The sequence below is a fragment of the Lipotes vexillifer genome, unplaced genomic scaffold (genome assembly GCF_000442215.2).
Source record: "Lipotes vexillifer unplaced genomic scaffold, Lipotes_vexillifer_v1.1 scaffold314, whole genome shotgun sequence".
NCBI lineage: Eukaryota > Metazoa > Chordata > Mammalia > Artiodactyla > Lipotidae > Lipotes > Lipotes vexillifer.
In genome coordinates this window covers 841,230-861,061 of record NW_006777107.1, presented here as the reverse complement: position 1 = coordinate 861,061, position 19,832 = coordinate 841,230, and the positions used below count along the sequence as shown (strand labels likewise).

Genomic DNA, 19,832 nt, shown 5'->3' with positions numbered 1-19,832 from the left:
TCAAGTCCATTCGCTATGTTTGCGTCTTTATTCCTGTCCTGCCACTAGGTTCCTCAGAACCTTTTTTTTTTTTTTTTTTTTTTAGATTCCATATATATGTGTTAGCAAACGGTATTTTTTTTTCTCTTTCTGACTTACTTCGCTCTGTATGACAGACTCTATCTAGGTCCATCCACCTCACTACAAATAACTCTATTTCGTTTCTCTTTGTGGCTGAGTAATATTCCATTGTATACGTGTGCCACATCTTCTTTATCCATTCATCTGTTGATGCACACTTAGGTTGCTTCCATGTCCTGTCTATTGTAAATAGAGCTGCAATGAACATTGTGGTACATGACTCTTTTTGAATTATGGTTTTTTTCAGGGTACATGCCCAGTAGTGGGATTGCTGGGTCATATGGTAGTTCTATTTTTAGTATTTTAAGGAACCTCCATACTGTTCTCCATAGTGACTGTTATCAACTTACATTCCCACCAACAGTGCAAGAGGGTTCCCTTTTCTCCACACCCTCTCCAGCATTTATTGTTTGTAGGTTTTTTGATGATGGGCATTCTGAGTGGTGTGAGCTGATACCTCAGTGTAATTTTGATTTGCATTTCTCTAATGATTAGTGATGTTGAGCATCCTTTCATGTGTTTGTTGGCAATCTGTATATCTTCTTTAGAGAAATGTCTATTTAGGTTTTCTACCCATTGTTGGATTGAGTAGTTTGTTTTTTTTGATATTGAGCTGCCTGAGCTGCTTGTATATTTTGGAGATTAAACCTTTGTCAGTTGCTTCATTTGCAAATATTTTCTCCCATTATGGGGGTTGTCTTTTTGTCTTATTTATGGCTTCCTTTACTGTGCAAAAGCTTTTAAGTTTCATTAGGTCCCATTTGTTTATTTTTGTTTTTATTTCCATTTCTCTAGGAGGTGGGTCAAAAAGGATCTTGCTATGATTTACATCCTAGAGTGTTGTGCCTATGTTTTCCTCTAAGAGTTTTATAGTGTCTGGCATTACATTTAGGTCTTTAATCTTTTTTTTTTTTTTTTTTTTGCCGTACGCGGGCCTCTCACTGCTGTGGCCTCTCCCATTGCAGAGCACAGGCTCCGGATGCGCAGGCTCAGCAGCCATGGCTCACAGGCCCAGCCACTCCACAGCATGTGGGACCTTCCTGGACCGGGGCACGAACCCGTGTCCCCTGCATCGGCAGGCGGACGCTCAACCACTGCGCCACCAGGGAAGCCCCTTTAATCTATTTTGAGTTTATTTTTGTGTATGGTGTTAGGGAGTGTTCTAATTTCATTCTTTTACATGTAGCTGTCCAGTTTTCTCAGCACCACTTAATTGAAGGGCTGTCTTTTCTCCATTGTATATTCTTGCCTCCTTTATCAAAAATAAGGTGACCATATGTGCATGGGTTTATCTCTGGGCTCTCCATCCTACTCCATTGATCTATATTTCTGTTTCTGTGCCAGTACCATACTGTCTTGATTAAGGTAGCTTTGTAGTATAGTCTGAAGTCAGGGAGCCTGATTCCTCCAGCTCCGTTTTTCTTTCTCAAGATTGCTTTGGCTATATGGGGTCTTTTGTGTTTCCATACAAATTGTGAAATTTTTATTCTAATTCTGTGAAAAATGTCACTGGTAGTTTGATAGGGGTTGCGCTGAATCTGTAGATTGCTTTGGGTAGTAGAGTCATATTCACAATGTTGATTCTTCCAATCCAAGAACATGGTATATCTCTCAATCTGTTTGTGTCATCTTTAATTTTTTCCATCAGAGTCTTATAGTTTTCTGCGTACAGGTATTTTGTCTCCTTAGGTAGGTTTATTCCTAGGTATTTTACTCTTTTTGTTGCAGTGGTGAATGGGAGTGTTTCCTTAATTTCGCTTTCATATTTTTCATCATTAGTGTATAGGAATGCAAGAGATTTCAGAAGTGCATTAATTTTGTATCCTGCAACTTTACCAGATTTATTGATTAGCTCTAGTAGTTTTCTGGTGGCATCTTTAGTATTCTCTATGTATAGTATCATGTCATCTGTAAACAGTGACAGTTTTGATTCTACTTTTCTGAGTTGGACTCCTTTTATTTCTTTTTCTTTTCTGATTACTGTGGCTAAAACTTCCAAAACTATGTTGAATAACAGTGGTGAGAGGGGGCAACCTTGTTTTATTCCTGATCTTAGTGGAAATCATTTCAATTTTTCACCATTGAGAATGATATTGTCTGTGGGTTTGTTATATATGACCTTTATTATGTTTAGGTATGTTCCCTCTATGCCCACTTTCTGGAGAGTTTTTATCATAAATCGGTGTTGAATTTTGTCAAAAGCTTTTTCTGCATCTATTGAGATGATCATATGGTTTTTCTCCTTCAATTTGTTAATATGGTGTATTACATTAATTGATTTGCATATACTGAAGAATCCCTGCATTCCTGACGTAAATCCCACTTGATCATGGTGTGTGATCCTTTTAATGTGCTGTTGGATTCTGTTTCCTAGTATTTTGTTGAGGATATTTGCATCTATGTTCATCAGTCATATTGGCCTGTAGTTTTCTTTTTTTGTGATATCTTTGTCTGGTTATGATATCGGGGTGATGGTGGCCTCGTAGAATGAGTTTGGGTGTGTTCCTCCCTCTGCTATATTTTGGAAGAGTTTCAGAAGGATAGTCATTAGCTCTTCTCTAAATGTTTGACAGAATTACCTGTGAAGCCATCTGGTCCTGGGCTTTTGTTTGTTGGAAGATTTTTTTTTTTTTTTTTTTTCTTGCGTTATGCGGGCCTCTCACTGTTGTGGCCTCTCCCATTTGCGGAGCACAGGCTCCGGACGCGCAGGCTCAGTGGCCATGGCTCACGGGCCCAGCCGCTCCGCGGCATGTGGGATCTTCCCGAAACGGGGCACGAACCCGCGTCTCCTGCATCGGCAGGCGGACTCTCAAGCACTGCGCCACCAGGGAAGCCCTGTTGGAAGATTTTTAATCACGGTTTCAATATCAGTGCCTGTGATTGGTCTGTTTATATTTTCTATTTCTTCCTGGTTCAGTCTCCGAAGGTTGTGCTTTTCTAAGAATTTGTCCATTTCTTCCAGGTTGTCCATTTTATTGGCATACAGTTACTTGTAGTAATCTCTCATGATCCTTTGTATTTCTGCAGTGTCAGTTGTTACTTCTTTTTCATTTCTAATTCTATTGATTTGTGTCTTCTCCCTTTTTTTCTTGATGAGTCTGGCTAATGGTTTATCAATTTTGCTTATCTTCTCAAAGAACCAGCTTTTAGTTTTATTGATCTTTGGTATTGTTTCCTTCATTTCTTTTTCATTTATTTCTGATCTGATCTTTATGATTTCTTTCCTTCTGCTAACTTTGGGGGTTTTTTGTTCTTCTTTCTCTGTTTCCTCTAAGTGTAAGTTTAGGTTGTTTATATGAGATGTTTCTTGTTTCTTGAGATAGGATTGTATTGATATAAACTTCCCTCTTAGAACTGCTTTTGCTGTATCCCATAGGTTTTGGGTTGTCTTGTTTTCATTTTCATTTGTCTGTAGGTGTTTTTTGATTTCCTCTTTGATTTCTTCAGTGATCTCTTGGTTATTTAGTAGTGTATTTTTTAGCCTCTATGTGTTTGGATGTTTTACAGATTGTTTTCCTGTAATTGATATCTAGTCTCATATTGTTGTGGTCAGAAAAGGTACTTGATACGATTTTAATTTTCTTAAATTTACCAAGGCTTGATTTGTGACCCAAGATATGGTCTATCTTGGAGAATGTTCCATGAGCACTTGAGAAGGAAGTGTATTCTGTTGTTTTTGGATGGAATATCCTATAAATATCAATTAAGTCTATCTTGTTTAATGTATCATTTAAAGCTTGTGTTTCCTTCTTTATTTTCATTTTGGATGATCTGTTCATTGGTGAAAGTGGGGTGTTGAAGTCCCCTACTATGATTGTGTTACTGTTGATTTCCCCTTTTATGGCTGTTGGCATTTGCCTTATGTATTGAGGTGCTTTTATGTTGGCTGCATAAATATTTACAATTGTTATATGTTCTTCTTGGATTGATCCCTTAATCATTATGTACTGTACTTTTTTATCTCTTGTAACAGTCTTTCTTTTAAAGTCTAGTTTGTCTGATATGAGAATTGCTACTACAGCTTTCTTTTGGTTTCTATTTGCATGGAATATCTTTTTCCATTCCCTCACTTTCAGTCTGTATGTGTCCCTAGGTCTGAAGTGGGTCTCTTGTAGACAGCATATATAAGTGTCTTGTTTTTGTATCCATTCAGCCAGTCTCTGTCTTTTGGTTGGAGCATTTAATCATTTACAGTAAGGTAGTTATTGATATGTATGTTCCTATTACCATTTTCCTAATTGTTTTGAGTTTATTATTGCAGATCTTTTCCTTCTCTGTGTTTCCTGTCTAGAGAAGTTCCTTTAGCATTTGTTGTAAAGCTGGTTTGTTGGTGCTGAATTTTGTTAGCTTCTGCTTGTCTGTAAAGTTGTTAATTTTTCCATCGAATCTGGATGAGATCCTCGCTGGGTAGAGTAATCTTGGTTGTAGGTTTTCCCCTTTCATCACTTTAAATATGTCCTGCCACTCCTTCTGGCTTGCAGGGTTTCTGCTGAAAGATCAGTTGTCTACCTTATGGCGAGTCCCTTGTATGTTATTTGTTCCTTTTCCCTTGCTGCTTTTAATATTTTTTTCTTTGTATTTAATTTTTGATAATTTGATTAATATGTGTCTTGGCATGTTTCTCCTTGGATTTTTCCTGTATGGGACTCTGCATTTCCTGGACTTGAATGACTGTTTCCTTTCCCATGTTAGGGAAGTTTTCAACTATAATCTCTTCAAATATTTTCTCAGTCCCTTTCTTTTTCTCTTCTTCTTCTGGGACCCCTATAATTCGAATGTCGGTGCATTTAATGTTGTCCCAGAGGTGTCTGAGACTGTTCTCGATTCTTTTCATTCTTTTTCCTTTAATCTGCTCTATGGTAGTTATTTCCACTATTTTATCTTCCAGGTCACTTATCCGTTCTTCTGCCTCAGTTATTCTGCTATTGATTTCTTCTAGAGAATTTTTAATTTCATTTATTGTGTTGTTCGTCATTGTTTGTTTGCTCTTTAGTTCTTCTAGGTCCTTATTAAACGTTTCTTGTGTTTTCTCCATTCTATTTCCAAGATTTTGGATCATCTTTATTATCATTACTCTGAATTCTTTTTCAGGTAGACTGCCTATTTCCTCTTTCATTTGTTTGGTCTGGTGGGGTTTTTATCTTGCTCCTTCATCTGCTGTGTATTTCTCTGTCTTCTCATTTTGCTTAACTTACTGTGTTTGGGGTCTCCTTTTCGCCGGCTGCAGGTTAGTAGTTCCCATTGTTTTTGGTGTCTGTCCCCAGTGGCTAAAGTTGGTTCAGTGGGTTGTGTAGGCTTCCTGGTGGAGGGGACTGGTGCCTGTGTTCTGGTGGATGAGGCTGGATCTTGTCTTTCTGGTGGGCAGGACCACGTCTGGTGGTGTGTTTTGGGGTGTCTGTGTACTTATGATTTTAGGCAGCTCTCAGCTAATGGGTCGGGTTGTGTTCCTGTCTTCCTAGCTGTTTGGAATAGCATGTCCAGCACTATAGCTTGCTGGTCATTGAGTGGAGCTGGGTCTTAGCGTTGAGATGGAGATCTTTGGGAGAGCTTCTGCCATTTGATATTATGTGGGGCTGGGAGGCCTCTGGTGGACCAGTATCCTGAACTCGGCTCTCCCACCTCAGAGGCTCAGGCCTGACACCGGCCAGAGCACCATGACCCTGTCAGCCACACGCAGCTGTGTGACTGCAAGTGAAAGATTCCACCTCTGTGCCTCAGTCTTCTCCTCTCAGCACTCTTTACAGGCTTTTCCTGAAGTCCTCTTCTTCCTTTGATCGTCTTTCTTATCTTCAGTTCCACCGTAGATGGCAAACATCTGTCTTTGATGTCAGTCAATGGATGTGGTGATGTCTGGCTCGCCAGGGCCGGGCCCAAGCCGTGTCAAACAATGGATGGACATTCATGGCGAGCTGGGTTGCCCTTCTCGTTCTGCCTGGGGCCCCTTGCCTCTCCTCGCCGCCTGTCAGTGGTGTTGGACGGCAGGGGTGCTGCATCCGGTCCAAACCCCAGTCTCCCAACCCCAGTATCAGGGCCTCGGTGGGCCGGCGTCCTCTGACACTCTTGCTTCACCTCCTCAGCATATCTCGTGAGCTCATATACATTTTTATGTAAAATTTTTAATAAGAATTTCTCCTGGGATTCTAAATTAAGGTTCATTACATTACTAGAGGCAGTTCAAGCACTAATTAAATACAGGTAATAGTTTAAAGAAAAGCAGCGGAGATTGAAGAAACTCAGGTAGGTTGTAAAGATATATCCTAAGACCAGGCCTTTCAGAGCTTGCATTTCAAATATATCTGTCAGCAAATTTCATTGCTGCATGTCCAGGACCTTTAGAGTTGCTCTCTAATAGTCTCAATCAGGGGAAACTCAGTTTATACTTGCCAAAGTCTATTTATGTGTTGAAAATGATTCTCTTAGCCAATGCTTATTACATCTTTTAAAATTTTTTGCCACTGAAATTTGTGTTCTAGCATAGATTAGCTCTCCAGATGAATGGTGAAAATGCCTCAAAAACACTTTTTTCCCCTGGTGAACATTTATTTAATAAACTTATTTCACAGTTTTCATGTTATTTGGTGGAGTTGATTGACTTAGGTCAGAAATGACCAATGAGAAATGTATGAGAGACACAGAGATTTAGCCATTTAGCAATATTCTTGAAGAAATTTGTACACTATCTTGAATAAAGTAGATCAATAAAAATGGTCTTAAAACTCATAATTATTTACACCTTTTATCATTCCAGAAGGGAATTTGAGAGAGTAATATATTTGTTGAATTGAAAGCTACCTACATATTACTTTGTGCCTTTACTTCTAGTAATCTTTTCAAACTAATTATTTCAAAAAGTTATGAAAAGTTAAAGCTTAGTTATTTAAGAAAATGGGGGACTTTCCTGGCTGTCCAGCAGTTAAGACTTAGCCTTCTAATACAGGGGGTGCAGGTTCAATCCCTGGTCGGGGAGCTAAGAACCCACATGCCTCAAGGCCAAAAAGCCAAAACATAAAACAGAAGTAATACTGTAACAAATTCAATAAAGACTTAAAAAAAGAAAATGGATATTTTGTTACTCTTAATGATTGCGTAAGATCAATCTGTATGATGTAGAGAATTGGGTATTCATTTCTGAGATAGCAAAGCTAATAAATATATGCAGAATCACATGTCAGAAATTGACTGGCTTGGGGTTAATCTTGATTGTCATAATATATTGGAGAAAACATTAGTTAGGTCCCTTCTCTGTTGTACTTTGGAACTAAAATGTTTAAAAGTATTGTTTCAAAGTGCCTCACATTTCCCCAGAGGAGTTTTCAAAACTGTTCCTCTAGTAGAAGATTCAATTGATGAAGTCACAGGATTTTAAAAATATGATGTTGTAGGTAACAGGTCTGTTGTATATTGTGGGTAATTGTTAGGCAATCTGGATACCAGACTTTAATCTCATTTACTTTTACCTTGGGGAAATTATGTAGCTTTTCTATGCTTTACTCTTTACTTCTATAAAAAGGGCCTACTCTGTGACCCTCACTAACTTATGTTAGGAACTTAGATGACTAGAGCTTTAAGCCTTTTCATAGAAAGGCTCAATGAAAATCAAGCTCATAGCTATGACACAAGTTGCTGTTGCTGCTATTTGTAATAGTATTACTGTCATTATTACATTTCAGATCCTGGGAAGAGGTGGTAACTTTTTGGTATAATACATCTTCCTAGGCTATAAATTAGTTATTTATATATTTGAAAGTCCTAGGCGTGGGGATTCTCTCTATGTATATATTTTTAATTTTCGGGAAAAAAGGTTTTCAGAGTTAAATAGGTTGGATGTAGAAAAATATTTTCTTGCATGTGATTAAAAGCCCTGTGACTTTAGAGCCTTTTGGTTTTTCTGAGAATTAAGTTCTCTTTTTCCTTGAGGACTGTGACAGAGGGAAAGTCTTTGGTTCTCTCAGTACATTTATTCCTTCTAAGGAGCTTCTTCATCTGGATGCCATGCAGTGGTTCAGTGGTCTTTTCCTTTTTCTACCAATGTGTTGGGTTGGCCAAAAAGTTTGTTCGGGTTTTTCATAAGATGTTATGGAAAAACCTGAATGAACTTTTTTGCCAACCCAGTATAAGCTCCTCTAGGTCATAAACTGTATCTTTTTTTTGTAACCCAGGACCTCATGCAAGGACTAATGCATAATAGCCATTCTATACATGTTTAAACCACTCAGTCCTATGAGGTGGGCATTCTGGAGGAATAACTGAATATGAAAAAGCAAGAAATAAGTATCACTGAGATGGAAAGTTTTGGTAGGGAATGGTGAGAGGGAAGACTGAAAAAAAGATTGGAGCATGATTTTATAAGTCCTTGACGGTGGTAAGTATTATTTTTTATGTTCTTTATCTCCCACACAGAAATTTATTGTCATCCTACGGGTGAATGGAATCTGTTCTCCATTTAGTTCCTTTGGGAACTAAACAAGTGCTATTCCAATGTTTACTGCTTCTCTTTCTCTTGAATTGCATTCTTATGTGCAGGTGAGGTCTGAACATTCCTATCAGCAGTTATGGGTAGAGACTCCTCTGTGGGCTACTACAGATGGAATCAGAGAGAACATGTTAATTGTATCAAGGGCATATTTTTAACTGAACTATTAATGATGTTAGCAAGCCCTTGATGAGTCCCAGTCAACCTTTAGTGCTCCTGAAGAGCACTAAAATTGTTGATATTGATGGATAATGGAAAATACCTTTTGGAGGTAAAATTTTAATTCAGACTTAAATAAGAAATTTATTTCTCAAAGATACAAGTAAGATAAGAAACTGGACCTCATGTAGAAAAACTTTTACCCTCTGGAGACCTGAGTTTAATTTATTGACTTAAATCTTCATATTATGATACTCTTGGCATTTACAACCTTTGTCCATATCATGAAACCATCAGGTAGTCTGATATTTATGGCGTATGTTCCCTAGAGTGATTCCAGACCAAGAGAGTTTTCATAGTAAAGATAAAATTATGAAACAAAGCAGCAAAGAGGAAATTAATGTAGCTATGACCTAATTTGAAGTGAAAATTTTTACATGTGTTCTTATTCGACCTCTAGATTGCTTATTTCTTAAAAGAAAATTGTACCTGCTCTGCACCCTCAACTTGAAGGATATAGCTTATGAAGACATTTCTTATATATTTCTTCATCACATATTTTTTCTCATTCAGAACATTTTACATCTGTTACATTTACTTAGATACTCATTTCTAAGTTTCAGGAATAGCTGAAGAAACTGAATACAGACCAGATGTATGACACTGATATTAACAATGTGTTTTTTTTAAAGTTCAGTTCTCTAGTAGAAGTCATAAAAACAGTATTTCAAAATGTTTGCAGCACCCCCTGCTGGCTATATCATGGCAGTTCCTAAATAAAGATGGCATTTTAAATACTGCTCAGTAATACTTTAGGTATACACACCATTTCTATTTGGAGTTATTTTTATTTAGAAATAATTTCATTTGTATCTAATGTATAATAGAGTTAAAATTTTAATTGAAGACAATTTTCTTTAGAATTTGTCAATTGATATTTGAATGGCACTTATCCTTCCAGGCAATATATTTGTTGGAGACAAAGTATTTGTCATAACCTTTTTACTGATATTTCAGATGAAATTTGGTGGGGGAGAGGCTTCTACAATAAAATGTCCTATTTTGTTGTAAATAATGCTAAAATGACCATGATTGCACACAAATTTGTGTGCACGTTTATTATGTGTTAAATACAAACCTAGCAATATTCATGAAGCTTTAAGAAGAGCACTTGGAATCTTGAAAGACATCCTCTTAGGAGGGGTTGGGAGTGGTGAGGACCTAAGAGCTAAGTGCTATAAAAGCCATGAGGGCTGAGATCATGGTTGTTTGGCTCACCAGTTGTTTCAAGCCATGATTTGGAGTACTTTAGTGACCCCACTAAGGAGCTTTATGTCTGGAAACAAAGTATTTACTTAAGGGAAGCATAATTTTCTAATTAGTGTCATATGAAATGACAGCCATCGAATCTCAGTTTCTCAAGAGCAAAATTCAAAACTGCTGAACTAACTGAGCAAACATCATTTCCTAAGTGGCAAGTTAAGCTAAGTGACAAAAAATTTAGGACCATTGTTTCCAAACATTAAGTAAATTTCAGGTGGGATCCTGCCCTAACTTAAAGATAAATTTATTTTCTTTAAATAAAACCATGATTTCCTGTTATGTGTACACCTTTCATTCACTATTTTAACAAAAATTTATTGAGATTACACAGTGTTCCCATAGTGCTTTATGTTTTCCTCCATTTTCACGCTGTATTGTAATTGATGGTTTTACTTGTTTCTCTCACCCACTGGGTGCTCAGTTAATGCATACTGGATGGATGGATGGATGGATGGATGGATGGGTGGACAGATGGATGTTGAATGTAACAGGATTGAGGGTAGAATCTTAATGAATCATCCATGGCCTTTAATGTTCTTTCAGTTTCTGTAATAATTGCTCACTTTTGTGTATCTACGTCTTTGGGTGTGTTTTTTGGCTGACAGCACACATAGATTCTTAAGTACTGTTAACTGATTTTATTTTCTAATAAAGAATTATTCATTCAAAGAAATGGTAGCATTCTGAATCATTAGAAACTGTTAATCATAGACTGTTTTAAAAGAACTGTAGCTTATTAGTCACACATTTACTATAACACAGTCTTAAAAGCTAATGGTTGACTTTTCTAAATTAAAGTCCTATGGTTCTGCCTGTGGTCCTTGTATAACAAGATGTATAATCTATTATTACATGCTAACATTATGATATTAGTATGATGATTAATTACCTGTGTCTGCATAAGTAAACAATGTTAAAGTACTTGAAAACAATTTATTTTCATAGCATTTCTCTCTACCATAATGGCAACTTTAGTATTAATTTTCTTACCACTCCTTTACAGCAATGTAAAAGCAACCTGGTGAATTATCACAAAATCAATATTAGCATAGGCCCTAATTAAGAGTCTAAGGTTCTTTACATATTGTGCTCTGGAGGTTAAATTTAGCTTGTTATATAGGTAGTCGTTGTAAGATATATTTTAGAATAACAGAAAGTAGTTTTACCTCTACCTATACCTTCTACCTATAATGTAGAAATAAATTTATACAATCTATTTGGACCTCTTGAAGTGACTATAGAGGTTATGAACTAGCTGCTCTTGGCATGTGCCTTGATTTAACAAATTAGGAAACTTGGGTCTGGAGAGATTAGACGAAACTTTCCAAAGTCCTGGTGCCTGAGCTACATTTCCTGATTAACTACCCAGAGTTTTTCCACATTGCTTACCATGTAGAGGATAGAGAATAAAATTATCTTATCAAATGGCCAGGAAGGGTGTTCTGCTGAATTAATTAGCTTGTAGTGTCTCTGAACTTATGTGTAACATTTTCACATTTCTCTTTGTTGCAGAATGCAAAGTATGGCGAAATCCACTAAATTTATTTAGGGGTGCTGAATATAATCGGTAAGCATTTTGACAGCTTGGGAAACAAATGGGTCTAGTTCAGAGAGCAAAGACAGCAGTAAATGTTTTTCAGGTTCATTTAGGGGTCATTTAACAGTCTATATAGTGCTTCCATTTTCTGATGCTACCCTCAAATGTTTTGATTTTTCTGTTTTATAAATATTTTAGCATTGAAATTAGGATAACATACAAAAATGTGTGGTTTTTAGAGATTTTCTATTACATTTTTCTTTTCACTATATATACTATGTAGTCAAAATATTTTGAGGCTTACCTGGAACATGGTTATAAAGATGCCACAGAAGTAATGTTAGAATTTTATTTTGCAGAGTAATTAGGCAGATAAGAATTTTCATAGCTTTGGGGAAATCTCTATTCATAATACTAATTAGGAAAGGTTTTCATTAGCTAGTGCTACAAAAATTTTAAGACAAAAATATAGCAGAATTTTTTTAACTTTTTTTTCTGCTGATATACTTCCTAAAGGGAGACTAGGATGATTATTTTTTTATTTATTGGCAATAGTACTCAGTGTGTTATGGTTCAACACCTATGCAGCTTAATATTTTGTAGGTCTTGCTTTCCTCCCTCAAAAGTGCCTGACCATCTTACTTCTCCTTTACAGGTACACTTGGGTGACTGGACGAGAGCCTCTGACTTACTATGACATGAACCTCTCTGCCCAGGACCACCAGACATTCTTTACTTGTGACTCGGACCATCTGCGTCCTGCAGATGCAAGTATGGAAAATCCTTTAGATAGTTACTGAGTGGGAGGGCTTTTTGGTTTGTTTTAAAGATCAAGGTTACTACTTGTAGAATATCTGCTCTACAAAAACCCTGATGAATAAGATATTAAATTGGAGATTAACCAGTAAAACTGGCTTTATCGCAATGAAGTATTAATACAGAAATGGGTCCCCTCTTTATAATTTAAAATGTTATTTTTAAAAAATATACCATGAAGCTAACTAAATCCTTGGTTGAGATAGAGTGAAAGGTCATGTCTCCTTGATGATATTCTAGTTAGAAATTCAGTGAACCCAAATAATTAATGAATATATTATAGTGATTTATATGCCTATTTGTAGGTTCACTAGCATTGAATGGGGGCATGGACTTAGTTATTGGAATCCAGATTTGTTTTCCACCCTAGAAGAGACTTTGTTTAGCATGCATTTCATACTGCTGAGTTCCATATAATCCTACTGATATTTTTTATATTACCAAACTTAAAGTAAATAGGTGAAAAAAAAACCTTAAAAAAAAAGGAATATGTACATGCTCCTAAGAAACTAACTTAGAAACTAACTTAGAAGATACAAATTTATAAAACAAATTAGATAAGGAGATCATTACCCTTTTTAAAAAGGTACCCTTGCCATGGTGGATACATAATACAATGAAAATTCCAAGCATTAAGCTTCCCACAATATATTCACAAACTGCTCTGCTATATAAAAACTGGGTTTGCAGCAAACTTTGGGAACAGGTACTCATGTTAAGCAAAAGTCTAAAGCACTTTTTTCTGATCCAACTCATAATTCTTCCAGTGGTTTTAGAATGTTCTAATATCCAGATCCTGTAGCAAGTGTTTGGGAAAATGACCGATAAAAATTGTGCTGTGTCTAAACAGAAGTAAGAGATTAGTAGCAATCTCATCCCAAAATGTGCAAAATAATGTATGTTCTCTAACAACAAATGATATTAAGGAGCAAAAGAAATATTAAATCTCTGTTAGAATGCCTTTTCTTTTCTTGATTAAGAAATCTTAATAAGATTAAGTCTCTATGATTTTGACTATGGGGTTAGTCTATAAGATATTAGACCTCTAGTTTTATGAGCATAAGAAAGATTTGATATCAGCAATTGAAGGACAGTGGAATAGCAAATTAGAATGTATTTGTGTGACTTTGGAGTTTTGGGCTAACCCTGGTAAGTGAACTGTTCTCCTGTAATTCAAGCTGAAAGCTATTAATTTAGCTATACCTGTACTGAGTCTTTTTAAGTATTTATTGACGTGCTTTTCTGTCTTTTTCTAAAATAGTAATGCAGAAAGCCTGGAGAGAGAGAAACCCCCAAGCTAGGATTTCTGCAGCCCATGAAGCCTTAGAGATAAATGAGTAAGTGGGGGGAAATCTTGCTTGCTGAATGTATTCAGTTGCCATTCATGGGATACTTAAACTGTGAATTTGAACTTGAGGATTATTCTGGGGGGGGTATTAATTTATTTAAAAATTTTTTTTATAAAGGACATCCATGTGAAGATAGTTTTAGTCATTTTAGACAACAATTTAGTGGCTTTGCTCTGACCCTAAATTAAATCCTTCAAGGGCTAGCCATGGAATAATGTGTGGACATAACATAAATACAGTGCTTTACATATCTAAAACATTGTGACAGGGACACTTTTCCAGATATAGAATGCTTATCTCTGCCATCACATTTTCTAGGTAGAACTTCTGCTAGTAGGGAAAACATAGTAAAAACATAAAGTGAAGAAATTATACTTTAAAAATATTTCAAGATCAAGACAAAGATAAGAGGAAATGCTGTCCTTAGTGCTGTTAAACATTCTGTGGGTCACCAAGGAAGGCTGGGAAGTCTCGTCTGGAGGTGTCAGGAAATGAGAAAGATTCTTAAAGTTGGAGTCATAAAAGCTCAGGGTTGGCAGAGACCTTGAAGGTCTTGTAGTTCAAACACCCATCTGGTGCTTGAATCACCTCGACACTCTCCCTGCCAAGTGGTCATTGTTAAACTATTTTATGATTTTTCTGAAGAGGGTTACAGAATCTTCAGAGGTCTTAGTGAAAAGATTCACTTGAGAGTTGGAAATCCTGCCAGTGTAACCTGTTGATCTATTTGGTTTCTGATTCTGTCATGCAACATATTTATTTTCCAGTTTCTTGTCATCTACAAATTTGATATGCCTGCCTTCTATGTGTCATCCATGTTTCTAATAAAAGTATCAGGACCAGGGATAGAACCCTGTGACATGACATATAGAAACCACCCTCCAGGTTCATGTCTTCATGGATCATCACCCTTTGGTATTTATTGTACAACCAATTACTAAGCCACCCAATTACACTGTGATTCAACCCATATTTCCGCATTTTGATCTTAAAAATGCCAGTTGTAGCTATGGATCTTTAATGTATAGTAAATCCATTAGAGCACATTAAGCTAGCACGAACTGATTTATTTATTCTTAGTGAATTTAAGCTAGCTTCCAGCATTCACTACTTTCTTTTAAAAATGCTTAGAAACTATCCCTTTAATAATCCATTAGAATATCTTTCCAAATCACTGTTCTGTAGTTTGGGAAGTCTGCCTTCTTCCCCTTTTTGAACATTTTTGCTACATTAGTCATCTCATCTTCTAGAACCTCTCCATTCTTTGCGATTCCTTAACAATACACAGAGAGCAATTCCGTGGGCTGCCTACAGGATCTGTTGGCTTCCTGGGATTTGCCTATCCCAGTACAATAATTCATTTACAATAGATCAGTTACTTGCTATCTTACATCTTTTTATTCATTTTAGGGTTTCTTCTCCCTTTGTCAGTCTGACAATCATTCTCCCTGATGGAGAAACCAGGAACAAAATAGGAGTTAGAGAGTTTTGTTTTCTCTTTATTATCTGCTGCTACTAACTATAAACCTTCCTTGTTTTGATGTTGTTGTGTTGCTTTTCTTTTTTGCTTATTTATATTTGTCATGGTTTTGGAGAAGTGGGGGTGGTGTTAGGGCCTTAAACATAATTTAAAAACAGGGAATAGATGGTTGTCTTTAGCATTTTTTGTTTTGCCTTTATTTTGTTTTGCAAGCGTCAGCTAATGTGGAGTTGTAGCTCTCCTGACATTATTCTGAAAAGCTCATTTCTCTTGTAGCCCTTCATTACATGCCCTCTTTCCATCTTTTTTTACATGTCCTTTAGAAATATGACCTTGTGAGAGATCTCTGTGCAGCCATAGTGGTTACTTGTCACCCCTCTTTTCTTCCTGAGAGGGTCATTTGTGATTGCAGTTTTGATTAGACATTTGGAAGCTGCTTAATCCTCTTAAACCATTTTTCCTTCTGCGTCTCATGCCATTGAATCACGCCTCTTTTCTTTGAATTTTTTGAAGTCCACCTTACCTTCTCTGATTATCCTAAATTCCGAAATGACATAGTAACTCTCTCTGAATGTTCCTATCAATTTTCATTTCACCAACTATTTTTTTCTTCTTGGTCAGAATTAGGTCCAGAGTTGAAGTTCCCCTAATTGCTTCCTCTACCATCTGGGAGATAAAATTATTACCAAAGTAAGTCAAGAACCTGTTGAGTGCCCTACTTCTAACCAAATGAGACTTCTTCTAGCAGATATCTGGATGGTTGACACCCCCATCACCACACTTTCTCGCTTCTGTATGTGTATCGTGTTGTGACAGGACGCATCATCTCTATCTTCCATTGAGCTGAGCAGTCTGTTCTGTACTCCCCAACCATTAGCACTTCTATTGCTCTTTCCTTTCTCCTTCACTCATAAGCTCTTAGCATGTTTCTACCCCAGACTCATGAGTTTCTACATAGATGTATGTTTTCTTGGCCAGTAGTGCTACTCTGCCTCTCCTCCTAAGAGTGCTATTTGCAATATAAATAAACAAAGCAAGCAAGCTAGCCCCAACCTGTCTTGAGTTCCCAGCCCACCAACTATAATCTTATAGCTAATTCCTCTGATACTGTGTCCACCACTCAGTATTATAATCTCAATTTTCACTTCATTACCCTGGACCTTATATTTATGTGTCGGCGTCTGAAGCCTAAAGTGTTGCTTCCCAATGCCCAACCCATTTATTTCTCCAATGAATCACTGGGCAGTTTTAGCATCATAATTGTTCTCTCCCAAGTCGTATCTGCTGCCCTCCACAGTAATTGGTTTTACAGCTTTTTTTCTGGGCGTTTTTTTCTCCCTACCTCACCACATTCAGCTTAAAGCCCTATTGATCAGTCCTGCCTGAAATTAGAGGGACTGGCTAAAGAACTTACAAGACCCCTCCTCAAGACTAAGATTAACTAGTAACCCCAAATCTCACCACATTCAGTTTAAAGCCCTATTAATCAGTCCTGCCTGAAATTAGAGGGACTGGCTAAAGAACTTACAAGACCCCTCCTCAAGGCTAAGATTAACTAGTAACCCCAAATCTCACATAAGCCATAAATTCAGCCTCCTTTTCCTACCTGGCTGTTGTAGTTTATGAATAGTAGAAGTAACATTTGGTTTCACTTTCTGTTTATTTTCTCTCTTGTGGTCTGATGGAGGTTGTGATAAGTAGGGAAATGACCACAAGAGAGGCAGTGGAGAAAGCTAAGGGATATGTACAGATCAGGACCTGTGTGGTCTGCTCTGGCCTCACCGTTTCCTTATTACATTCCCTTTCTTTGGCATTTGGGTTGTTCTATGATTTGGAAGGTTTAAATTTTCAAGAGTTCCCCTTGTTCGTTAGTTGAGTGTTTATCCTTTCTGACTTCCTATGTTAGAGGTTGTTGAAAGGATTAAATGAGACGATATATGTTAAGTGCCTGGTACAGTGCTTAATATAAACTAAGCAACGGGTGGTAGCTATTTTTGTTAAAGGTGTGAGATTTAACCCTTGTTTGCTACTGAGGGTGAATCTAATTTTGAGCTCTTCTGAAATAACTCTACCTGTAGGTTCTTCCAGTATTCTTCTCTGACATAGAAAACCAGTGCTAACTGTAATGAAATGTTGAAGCACTGCTTGTTAAATGAACAACTTACTTGATTTAATGAATTTCTTGTTCTGAATAAACCCTTAGACTAAAGAGAATCTGTGTTTAGTAAATAAAAGTAAACTTTATGGTATCTCTAACTTTGAGTGTCAGAAGGAGATGTTTAATAACAGCTATTATCATTGCCATCGTTAGTTGACATTGTTGAGCATGTACCACATGCTGGCTACTACTGTACTGAGCACTTTTCATGCATCACCTTACTTAACCTTCACAACAACACTGTGAACAAGTGGATTCCATGTTGTTCTCCATCAGGGAGGCAGAGTAATAACTTGCCCAAAGTGACACACTAATAAGGGGCAGAGTCCATGTGCTCCTAACACTACTCATCCTACCTCTCAAGCTACAACACAGACATTTCTTTTGTACCATTATTTTGTGTCAACAACTACAGACAGGGGTGCATGAACCAGTTGGCCACTCTGCATGTTTTGGCATAACTCCTGCCCTTCTGCATGCACTCCTACAGCTATTACAATGTCCTTGGATTTGTAATTGATGGCGGCTGTTATCTGAATGGACAGGTGTGCAACTGCTTATATTCTCTTGGCTGAAGAAGAAGCAACAACCATTGCTGAAGCAGAAAAGCTGTTTAAGCAGGCCCTGAAAGCTGGAGACGGCTGTTACCGGCGTTCTCAGCAGCTACAGCATCATGGATCCCAGTATGAAGCCCAACATAGTAAGGTTTCCTCCAGGTTGACGTGTTGGGGGATCAGAATTGTAACATGATTAATCAGAACAAATTTTTAGTCCAGTTCAAAAGACATTTCTCCTAGATTAGAATAAATATTGTTTTTTGCCTTTCTTTGTTTTTATTAATTTTTCTTCCCCACAAGAGCACAGCACATAATTAACTTATAGCTTCATTACTGTTCATGTTTTCATGCCTGCCCATAGATTTTTACCTCTAGAAATAAAAGTAATAACCTTTAATTGTGACCCTTTTTCTCCTCAGAATTCTTACATATTTCTGTTTATCACTTGCTTCTCTGCCCCATAATTTTAAATCCTAATTGGGAAACAGGACTTAAATTGGCGTTAATGCTATCAGAGGTTTTGTCTTATGGGTCTTCTACAGCATGGGTTGCAATAGGACAGCTAACAATATAACAGCTGTTGGTGATTGTCTCAGTATTTAGCTCTTATTTAGGAAGCACTGCTGTTGGCTCCTAGGGAGAAAGAGCCATGAATTCCTAATTATGTATCTTTTTTATATTTAAATTATTTAAAATAATGGTTTCTTTTATTTAACATAACTTTAAAATGAGACCTTTCACTTTAGTACACTAAACTGAGAGTCAGTGTTATTTTAGGGGAATGGTATAAAAACATGACAACAAAATCATTTCTGGAATTTCTTGAGCTCCTTGACTTGTCAGTTTGTTGGTTGTTTAAGCAGAAATTTAGTGATCCTTGTGAGAGGGAGTGTTTTCATTGTCTAACCAAACTTTGGGTTGTTTCTTTAAAATGGAATTTCTCTCATTTCTCTCTCCTGCGTCTTGGAGAGTAGGAGTGTATCTCCTTCATATTTGAGATTATAAAATTAAGTTTTAGTGTTAAGCCTGGATTTGGTGCAGAAACTGAATGCATTAGTCCCTATGACTAAGGTATAGTGAGATCTTTGCATTGTGGCCTGCGTATATAAGTCTGTCCACATAACCCCTCAATACACAGGTTTTAATTTTTATTCTTAGTAGTATATATGTTAATCAAGTCTCTAGTCACGATATATATCTTGCTTTTTTAAAAAAATTATGTATAGCACAGTGAATATTGAAGACATATATAGTAAATGTCTGTTTTGTGAATTAAATGAGGATTAATACATAAAATTACATAATCTGTAATATAACTTGAGAAATTTTCTTTATTTCTTTTCTTCTGTAAATTAATCCCTTCAACCTGTTGCCTAAATCTATCCAAAAAAATATAATCACATCTTTAAAGTAATTTGTAGGTACTTGGCAGATATTCAGCACACATCTTGTTCTCATTGTTTAAAACTTGAAATGTTAGTACTTTGGTCTTAACATCTTTTAATAGCTGCATATTATACATATACTTAATCTATAACAGGTGTGTCATATTTTTCTAAAACATGGTAATTTTATTGAGGATTAAGTACATACATGTTCTCACTGGTCTGGAAACATATCCAGAAATACACATAATTAAATAAGAGATTAAGATGAGAAGTTGTTAATGTACTTTTAAAGAGCCATTTTAGTGACTATTATTACAAGTATTTAGCTTGTCAATACTTTCTCTGACACTAAGGTAGTTTTTCATTTTGTTGCATGGTCTATTGTCATATCTGGAATGTGTTATGTTGCCATTTAAAATTGACTGCTTTGGGGACCTGGAGATGATTATGATGTCACTAGTGTTAGGGAAAG

The 19,832-nt window shown here is 36.6% G+C and overlaps 1 protein-coding gene across 6 annotated transcripts in view; it reads left to right on the top strand.

Annotated features, from left to right (window-relative positions):
- The window catches only part of ST7 (suppression of tumorigenicity 7), a 254,016-nt gene that overhangs the window by 144,863 nt on the left and 89,321 nt on the right, over positions 1 to 19,832 (top strand). For 3 of the 6 annotated variants that reach the window (XM_007450778.1, XM_007450775.1, XM_007450774.1), the window contains exons 4-8: positions 11,588 to 11,642; positions 12,268 to 12,383; positions 13,690 to 13,765; positions 15,879 to 15,947; positions 17,961 to 18,115. In XM_007450778.1, the coding sequence (XP_007450840.1) occupies positions 11,588 to 11,642; positions 12,268 to 12,383; positions 13,690 to 13,765; positions 15,879 to 15,947; positions 17,961 to 18,115 (471 nt within the window). The remainder of the gene's footprint in view (positions 1 to 11,587; positions 11,643 to 12,267; positions 12,384 to 13,689; positions 13,766 to 15,878; positions 15,948 to 17,960; positions 18,116 to 19,832) is intronic. The other 3 variants (XM_007450777.1, XM_007450779.1, XM_007450776.1) reach the window with 1 other exon arrangement.